At 38.5% G+C, this 10,074-nt stretch overlaps 1 protein-coding gene across 4 annotated transcripts in view; it reads left to right on the plus strand.

The window, feature by feature from the left end:
- Window positions 1-10,074, plus strand: part of TNIK (TRAF2 and NCK interacting kinase) — a 239,650-nt gene that overhangs the window by 167,761 nt on the left and 61,815 nt on the right. For 3 of the 4 annotated variants that reach the window (XM_018553778.1, XM_018553779.1, XM_018553780.1), the window contains exons 13-14: window positions 4,964-5,074; window positions 7,376-7,462. In XM_018553778.1, coding sequence (XP_018409280.1) covers window positions 4,964-5,074; window positions 7,376-7,462 — 198 coding nt within the window. The remainder of the gene's footprint in view (window positions 1-4,963; window positions 5,075-7,375; window positions 7,463-10,074) is intronic. The other variant, XM_018553781.1, reaches the window with a different exon arrangement.

The raw sequence follows: 10,074 nt of genomic DNA on the forward strand, positions 1-10,074 counted from the left end.
AGGGCATTTTGACAAGTACTTGTACTTGTCAAAATGCCCCGATGCATAGCGCCGAAGCTTGCGCTGTTTTTTTTTTCTTACCTTCCGTGCCGTGGTGGCTGGGGTCCTCTGGGAAGGCTGGAGGAGCGTCACGTCACTGCTGTGGGCGGAGCTCCAGGTAGGGTCTAATGTAGTTGGCCGGCGACCTGGAGCTCCGCCCACAGCAGTGACTCGACGCTCCTCCGCTCTGCCGTTCAGCGCCGCCGACGTCGTCCTCACATGAAAGGAAAAAAAGCTATCGGCAGCTCGTGAGGCACCTCCATTGTACAGGCACCATCAAGTAAGGGCCTGTGTTCAAACCATGTTTGGAATCGGATGGATTATGTTACTATCTATGGATCATGATTTTAAACTAATACTCTATATGAAGTACACACTATAGTACACACACTATTAGTTTAAATCATGATCTATAGTACATACATCTCCAATTCCAGCTAACACTTTTTAAAGATCTCTGGGCAAAAAAATGTTTAACCCCTGCAATGCGACTACCCCCAAACTGTAAGGGTTAACTGCTTGTTGTGCTCTAGGGAGGAATAAAAAAAAGTTATACTCACCCAATCCTCCAAGCAGCCTTGCTCCTAGACCATTCCCTTCCAGCCTTGCTCCGCTTCCGCTGCAGCGCCTAAGGTCCTTCAGTCATCACATTCTATACACAGTGTATGGGATGTGAGGATGCTGCAGCATAGGAGGAGACAGGCAGGAGGGAGCGCTGTCACAGCTGGATGGCCCAGAGGATTGGGTGAGTATAACTTTTTGTTATTTTCCTCCCTAGACCAAAACAAGCAAGGGTTAGTGAAAATTTTTGCCCGGAGCTCTGCTATAAAGGTTTTACATAAATGAATACAAGCTGGCCATTGTGCACTCCCCTGTGGTTTTTCTCAACCCTCTAACTGCCACTTTTCTGGAAGGCTTGGTCAGGCAACGGAAAATGAAAAATTACACTCTTACTGGAGTGATCATCAAGTAAAAAATAATGGGAAAAAAGCCTAACAAGAGAAAACTAATGCAGCCACCACAATCCTCCATCAAGTTAGGAAGGGAGATCAGGGGGTTGGATACGAAAAACAACAAGTCGTCCGCATAGGCCGCTACTTTTTGGGGTGTTTTGATACCTATGGAGGGGCCGGTAATATCAGGATGTGCGCGGATTTTGCGTAGAAAGGGCTCCAAAGTAGGGATGAAAAGCAGGGGTGACAAGGGGCACCCTTGTCTAGTACCATTTGAGATCTCAAAAGACCGGGAGAGTTGGACAAGTCCGGGAATAGGTGTATCGTCGCCCCGTCAAAATCCAATTGGCCTTTACGCCTGGCCAGTTGCATGATTGCCTCTTTTCTGCTGTAATTATGGACCCGGCAGATGATGTCTCGCGGTCTATTTGGGTCCGTTGACCTGGGGCCCAGGGCTCTATGAGCTCTGTCCAGCTCTAATGGAGAATCTGGAGGCAGGTCGAGGTAAAGATTAAGGATCCCCTGAACTGTGGTTTTAAGGTCACAAATTTCTTTTAATAAAACATTTTTGCAATATACTGTAACATGCATCAGTTAAATTGAAGTATAATGTTATCAGGGGCGTAACTAGAAATCACAGGGCCCCCATAGAAAAAGTATCGGTAATTGGTATCGGCAAGTACACGAGGACCAAGTACTTGTACTTGGTCTTAAAAAAGTGGCATCGGGACATCCCTAGTTTCTAGTGATCCCCTCTTACTACTTGACTATGCTAATGGGGAAGACTCTGAAATGCAATTGTATGCTATGCTGTTTGTGCATCATGTGCTATCTTATTGTTTTATTCTATTCTGGAAAATTAATAAAATACTGTGAAAGATAACATACAAAATATAAAATATTCCAGAAATTAATTAGGAAAAACTGCAAATTGAAAAATTAACAAATTGTATTTCTTACCAACATCATAAAACCGCTTAAAATTATTTAAAAGCCCTGTATTGGCCACAGCCAGCGCACATTAGTAGAATCAAAAACTGTTGTATGCAAATCTATTTTATCTATTTTATCTATCTAGAGAGCCAAATATAAACAAACTAGTTGTTATTCATAATTAAATAACCTCCATCAGCTTATAGCCCACAGTGATTCAAAGCCGTTGAAATAGTTCAGAAAGGGGTAAACACACCTTCAATCACTTCACTACTCCAACAGAGGTAAATATTTGCATAAAAAATCCCAACATGTTGTGCATTTGAATATTGCAAGCCCACAAGCTGTTGTTGGGTCCACAGATCAAACAGCTTAACATCATTCCTATATCTTCGAAAAGTGATTCTCTTAATATTCAAAGCTGGAGAAAGAAAAAAACATTGGGCAGATGTTTCCCCTTTCTCTTGAAGGGAACCTGCCAGGTAGTATGGTATAATACTGCCTGTCCTTAATATATAAGTGCATATTAGAAGATAATGTGGTGTATCCAAAGATGTGTGAACACTAGAAATATCAGTTGAGAATTTTTGGAAATAGTTCCAGATCTGTTCAAGTTCACATTCGCAAACAACTGGTGAATCAGTCAGTTTGGGCAGCAATTATTTTCTTCAAAATCAGAGGCTCTGTAACTTGGGATTAGGGATGTTCAGATACCAGTGCAGATACTTGGCATTTTCACAAGAACTACCAGAGTTGCAGCGGTTGTAGCTGGGACCTGGCTCTGGCTCTCCACCACTGTCCTGAAATCATTAGTCGGTAGTGTTTTAGAAAAACTGTCACATGATAACAAACAAAAATGTTTCAGTACTTGTGTCTGTGAGGACTTGGACAAGTATCAGTACTTGTACTTGAAAAAATGGTATCGGTGCATCCCTCATATATATTTATTAAAAAAAATTATACATTAAAACAGAGATGTACAAATCACAGGAGCCCTGTATGCCTCCTAACTTTTGAATTTTTCTCTACTCTAGTCTTGGAGCTGGAAAAGTATCTGTACTTGTACCAAGTTTGGTACTTGGTATCTGAACATCCCTACTTGGAATAACCGTAACCACAGCTTGCCAGTCTTAGTATAAATAATACACAGCATATAAGGAAAACACAGCATTAATCAGTAGTCAGTTTCGGTATAGATAATAGCAACAGGGATTGTGTCCAAATGATAAATCTCTGTCGGTGTCCTGAATCATATTCAAGACATTCCATAATGGGCATCCAAAAACTTTCTGTAATGTAAGCAATTTAGCATTGGTGTCAAAGAAATAACTAACAGCATCTATACATAATTCTTTAGGAATTAGATTATGACGACATTACAGCATCTGTAACCCATAATATATGATGAATAATATGTTTGTTTAGTAACTGTAAAACATGAACATGTCTAGTATCTTTCAGGTAGGATTTATTATTTAGCAAGTAGGCTGCAAAAAAGAGTCTATACATTCAGACAAACACAAATGAAGGTATCATATCCCACTTACAAAAGGCACTCAGGAGGATTCATTTTTTCTAGAGTAAATATTATAGTATGGGGATTTTTTAAGCTGATGGAAATAAAGATTTACATTGTATATTTAAAATTCCTAAATCAAATGAAATTTCAAAATATTGAGGGGAATCTAACAAAACTGGAGCAGACAGGATCTGGAGCAGTTGCCCATGGGAAAAAAATCAGCTAACTTTTCCAAAGCTTAATTGTACAAACTAAGAAAACTGGTTACTATGGGCAACTGCTCCAGATTCTGTATGCTCCTGTTTTGATAAATTTTCTTAATTGCTTTTTATATACAGTATATGTGGTGTTTCATATATGTCAGTAAACATTTATTTCCCATATGTGGCTTTAGCCATGGCTGGCCAGCCAGCCTAAACCATAATTTATTATCCAAAATATTCCCACAGACCTTTCCATATTATAAAAAGTCTACAGTGTCTTTTATACTTAGCCTTGCAAATTCTCTAAAACCACATTCTTATACACCTCAGTATAATGGTTATTGGTTTTCAGGGGGTTGAAAACGTCTTTATTAGCATTAGCAAGAATACACAATCAGACTGACTAGGAGATGATGGATGTTACATACTTTGCAGGGATTGACTGTACTTTTTTAACACTTTTTAAAAGTTGATATTTATTATATAAGGTCATGTAGCAATACCCTCTATTGAAGTTGTGGTATAGAAGTTAATCCAAGCTTATCTAAGAAGTGTTATTGAAACAGAGTAGTAGTGTCCCAGGGTTCCAACTCAAGAATCCAGTGACCAATGTATGTGGACAGCAGTTTTGCACTAGAATAGGATAAATTGGGATTGAACCCACAGTGACACTTGGGGTATTATAATATTTACAGTACTAGATTGCTAAGTAAATAGTACATTTAGTAATAGGTCCCAAAAGATAACCTCAAGATGAAGGAAAGCCTCTTGGGCGGTCTGGAAATTTTTGCTCCGCTCTACATTTTTTTAATTTTATTAGTGCTCAAATAGGTCAACTACTCAACATGCACTGGACAATTGATATATTAAGTAAACAAAGGGTGCTTCCAGGGTTGGATTGTTCCTTGATAACTAGATTTTTTGTCTGGACAAGATTACTCTGGAGAGTTAGGTGCTTATGGATCAGTGGACATTCTCTAGTATGACTCATGGTGCAACATCAGTTATTGCGTATAGTATGAACAGCAACACATATAAGTACATTCCATTGTGATAACACGCTTTTTTAATTACATTGCCTTATTGACTGCCTGTATAATTTATGGTAACATAAACCTGCGTGAAATTGATTCACAAAGTGATCAACATTAATCTTTATTTCTCACTTTATTTTATAAGTAATAAAAATTGGATAAAATTAATAAGACATGGAATAATTTATAACTTACAATGCTATACCATACTTGTATTAGAAAAGGGACATTTATTATGCATAAAACTACTGTTTCCTAACTGTTTTTGGTCATTTCTTTCAGCAACAAAGAAGAGAAAAGGAGATGAGGAAACAGCAGGAAAGAGACCAGCGGCGACGCTATGAGGAGCAGATAAGAAGAGAGGAGGAACGGAGAAGAGCAGAGCATGAGAAGGTCTGACCTTTCTTTATGTATTCTTTATTTTATGTATTGCAGCAGATGTAGCACTAAATGCTTTTATGTTGATGCTCTCACAATATAAAGATAAGTGTATTTATGGGAGCTTAATTGGCAAAAAGTACAATTTCTTTGGGAATAAGTGAGCATTAAGGTGTGCACAAATGTGGTGGGTATATTCCATGTATTCAATTATGGTTGGAGGCCAGATAGTAGGGTTTTTTTGAATGCCGATCATAAAAAACGTGAGTCTTTAGCACCATCGGCAATGAGAATTCTAGACCTGTTACACGTATTTGTGAAAGAAGCACTCTAGTCCTTGGTGAAGAACAAATATAGCTTACTAGGCCATTAGCTGTATTCCTTGCAATTGGTATGGAAGGGGGATTATTATGCAGTCAATACAATAGGAAGCATAATGTCTGTGAAACTCTCCAACACCAGAGTTAGCCAAACTTCAGCCCTCGAGCTGTGGTGAAACTACAAATCCAGCCATGCCTGTGGCTGTCAAGAGTCTTGCAATGCGTCATGGGCTTCTAGTTTTACTGCAGCTGGAGGGCCAGAGTTTGACTATCCCTGCCCTACATTGTATCTTGCTGATTGACAGCTCACCTTTACACAGAGCAGAATGGGTAAACTCTTCACATGATAAAACCAGATATTTGTGTTTTCTTGTTTCATGCTTTCTCATTTCTGACTTGCTTAAGAAGCAGAGTTGACATTTGTTAAAATAATTTTATATGTGTCTGATGTCAGAGTGCTTATCACTGAATTAATTTGTAATAATATCTACCTTGGTTATGCTGTACCAGTAGTTTGCATGCAAACTGCAAATGGGTTGACAATTACATTAGGGATTTAATTTATCACAGTACAGCAGCAATTCATAGTTTCGTCATTCAGGAAGTTTTGGGTTGAATGTGATAACATGCCCAGACATCAGTGAGTCTGAAATTTTAAGTTGATCTAACATTAAAAATAGTTTGACCTATCCATACACTTTATTTTTGGATAGGGCAGGGAAAGATTGAAACCTTTGTTAGGTTTCACTTGTACTGCCTGTGTCCTGCTGGAGTGAGTTCCCCCTCACCTTCTGTCCTGGAGAAGCAACAGTAAGTGACTAGAAATCTCCCCAAAGGGAGGTGCTTTCCCATCTTAGACAGTTGTCGCTGAAACATTTTTCTCTTCAGCACTCTTCAAAACTCTAACATTTCCAATTTCCCACTGGGGAGAACCACCCTCTTTGTTTGTCCTGATGACTGTTGTCACTGAGATAAAGTGATGAAATCCAAAATTTTACAGTTGCAGCAGCCGTGGCGTGGGGAGGAGCAGAGAGCAGGCAAGTGTTTTTCTTTCCTTCTACATTTAGCCCTGCTTCTGGCAAGCAGGGGTAAAGGTACAGCGGGAGGAGCCAGTCAAGTGATTTTGGCGGCTGTGCAGCCGCTTACATTACTTGTAATTAGCCTGCTGCTCCATCTCAACCCCCCCTGCTGCCCCCCCCCCCTTTATGTTCCCCCCTGCCGACTGCCTCCCTCTCAGCTGACTACCTCCCTCCCCATTGTAGCTTTCTGGGTCTCCTGATCTTCTTGAGCTGCAGGGAGCAGACCGGAGACCGGCAGAAAGTGATACAAGAACGCTGTACACACAGCCATCCCATCTCAGCTAGCATGGGAGTTCCAGCACATTATTGTGCTAGAACTCCTGTATTGGGGGTGTCAAGTTTAATAAAGAGAACCGGTCCCCTCCAAATGCTATCACACAGGGGATTGTTAGCTCCTGTGTGATAGCAATAAAGTTTAAGTGGAAAAAAAGGAAAAAATTATAAAATAAGTAAATATTTAAAATTGCTCAAAATAAAAATAAATTATTTTAATAAAATTTAATAAGAGAAATAATACTTTAAAACATAAATAAAAAAGTGATAAAAAGTAAGCCATAATAAAATGAAAATTATAAAAAAAAAGTAAAAGGTAAATAAAAATTAAAAAAAGTAAAATTAAAAAAATTATAATTTACCAATGGGGGTCACCACAACCGCCCCTGGAAATGTTGAGAACCCTTGGTGTGTATATATACACTCTATATACACAGAAGTATTAGCATTCAGCTGTTATCACATTTGGCTTGAAAGGGTAACAGAAAGTAATATTTTCCTCAAATATCCAAAAGCTTTATTCAGCTTTATGATGCCTTCTTGACTATTTTTTCATTTCCCTACTATTTCTGTGGTATCTAATATAGTGTTCTCTAATATATAGTCTTCTCTTTTCTTCTGATTTCCAACACTGCCCATACCAGGAATACATCAGGCGGCAGCTAGAGGAAGAGCAGAGGCAGTTAGAGATCTTGCAGCAGCAATTACTGCAGGAACAAGCTCTGCTTCTGGTAATAAAGAAATGTGTGCTGTTTTCCAGCGTGTCCCCTCCACCTAGTGTCTTTGCATGACAGACCTTGTGTGCTTGTCTATCATGCCATTTTCTTCATGACAGATTGCATGACACTTGCATGTAGTTGCACCAGTAATAGAACAATCATTCATATTTGCTTCCAAACCCCCCATTCAGCATTTAAATACATGGTAAGTGAAGCAATTGTGCAGCAACACAGCAATCTCAATGTTGTGTGAAGAATGTAAATGTAGAAAAGTCCCTGGTGGTTTGAGATCATATTGTATGAATGCTATGGCAGTAGTTCTCATTCCTGTCTCTGGAAACTGTTAGCAGAATATGTTCCCAGGTTTCTTTGTTTAATCACAGACAAAGCAACCTTGCTGCTAGCTAGGAATGGCCAGAGAAAATAAGCAAGGCAGTTGTAGCGGTTACAGATGCTTACAAAGTTGTTGGTGTGAAGTTGCCTTTATCTAATGTGCTTGTGTGTTACCAGATATATTATCCACTTGGTGAACCAGTTTAGGGAAGCAATAATGTAATGTCTTTCTGAAATGTCAAGAAAAAAAGGTTCATACAGATTTTATTAAATATATATAGACACAATACTGTGCAAACGTTTTAGGCAGGCATGAAAAATCCTTTGCAAAGTAAGAAGGCTTTCATAAATAAAAGTGTTAATAGTTTAATTACTTTACATTTTGTTAATTGATGAAAATAAACAGAAGATAATTCCAAATTGAATCAATATTTGGTGTGACCACCCTTTGCCTTCAAAACAACATCAATTCTTCTAGGTACACTTGCACACAGTTTTTGAAGGCACTTGGCTGGTAGGTTGTTCCAAACATCTTGGAGAACTAACCAGAGATCGTCTGTGGATGTAGGCTGCCTCAAATCCTTCTTTCTCTTCATGTAATCCTAGACAGACTTGATGATGATTACATGAAGATCAGGGCTCTGTGGGAGCGAAACCATCACTTCAGCACTCCTTGTTCTTCTTTTTCATAATGACATTGACTTTGTGCAAGTGTAAGAATTGATGCTGTTTTGAAGCCAAAAGGGTAGTCACACCAAATATTGATTTGATTTGGATTTTTTTTCTGTTCACTCACTTTGCATTTTGTAAATTGATAAAAAAAATAAACAATAAAAAAATATATTTTTTGAAAGCATTCTTACTTTACAGCATTTTTTTCACACCTGCCTAAAACTTTTGCTAAGTACTGTATGTGTACATCATTCATAGCCTTCTTGTGTCACTCATTACACTGCCAGTACAGGGCAGTGAGTACTGGCGTGTAGGAAACCCAGAGGTAATAGCGGTGTGACCATGGGGACGGTATAATAGTTGCATGATCCTATAAAATCTTCTAGTTCTGTTCATTTTAATAGTGGTTATAAAAAATAATTATTTAAAGGTAGTCCTTAGTTCACCAGCTTTTTTATATTGTAAGATGGTTGATTTGCTCTTCCTGAAAAACTGGTGAAATCTTCTGTAGTTATTATTTATGGCCCACTTACAAGTAAAACTGCAAAAGATCACACAAATCACTAAAACCGGCCATTTATTGAATGCCATGTATGTCATATGTTACTGATGAATATTGTGAAACCCGGGAGGTAGTGGTTGCTAAAAAGATGGGTTTATTAAAGACATCCATACAATTGGTATGAGAGAATATATTGACCAGTTTATATAATAAGGTGGTTGTTTTTTTAAATAAATACAATAACGAAATAATTAGCAGCCTGAGTTACATCTCAAGTATCCAGACTATATTTGAACATTAAATTAAACCTAGTAAACCTTTCCTAAAAGAATTATAGGGACTGCTATTGCTGACCTCCTAAAATATTCTGGCTGTTATGCTGACCCTCTGTCTTCAATAGTTTGTCATTGCGACAGCTAGGTAAGTAGCCATTGCATTAGGACAAATCTGCAACGGAAATCTCCATGTTTACATGAGGAAGATTTCTCTATAAGGACTTTTGATTTGATATGATTTATATATTGTCTGAACATAAAATGTCCCTGCTGCCTGTAGGTAGGAATAACATTTTGTTCTGACACCCCAGATGTGTGTTATGTTGCTGCAGCAATGTGGAGAATCAGGCTGTTTCTTAATGCAAGTAAAGCTGGATTTCCCATGGATGCAGTGGTTTACAGATGGATAAAACAGTGCCCACTTTAGGCAACATTTTGCACCGTAGTATCACAAGCTTCACTACAGGAACACCGACATGAATAAAGTGTTTCAATGAACACTTCATACATATATTTACTGCCCGATGTGCTTTTGGTATGGAAAGGTCATGCCGCATGACCCACAACATCTATTATTGAGAGCGATCATTCTTAGTTTGTGTTTCTGTAGAGTGTTGCACTCTACAAGCACAAATAATGGTAGACATGATAGTTATTGGTCCAAGAGCTTAGGAACTGTATAACCCATGATCGGAAAGCTTCAGGGTGTCCTGCAAGGCTCATGTCTTTAAATTAAGGCTCAGGTCTCATTTGTAATCTTTAGTAGTCAAATCAGGCCTACCTTCACATTGTAGATATGCTTTTTAGTTGGAAGTGCCCCTCTTTGCAGGCTCCTGATATTA

This window comes from Nanorana parkeri, unplaced genomic scaffold, assembly GCF_000935625.1.
Source record: "Nanorana parkeri isolate BGI_ZX_2015 unplaced genomic scaffold, ASM93562v1 scaffold129, whole genome shotgun sequence".
Lineage (NCBI taxonomy): Eukaryota > Metazoa > Chordata > Amphibia > Anura > Dicroglossidae > Nanorana > Nanorana parkeri.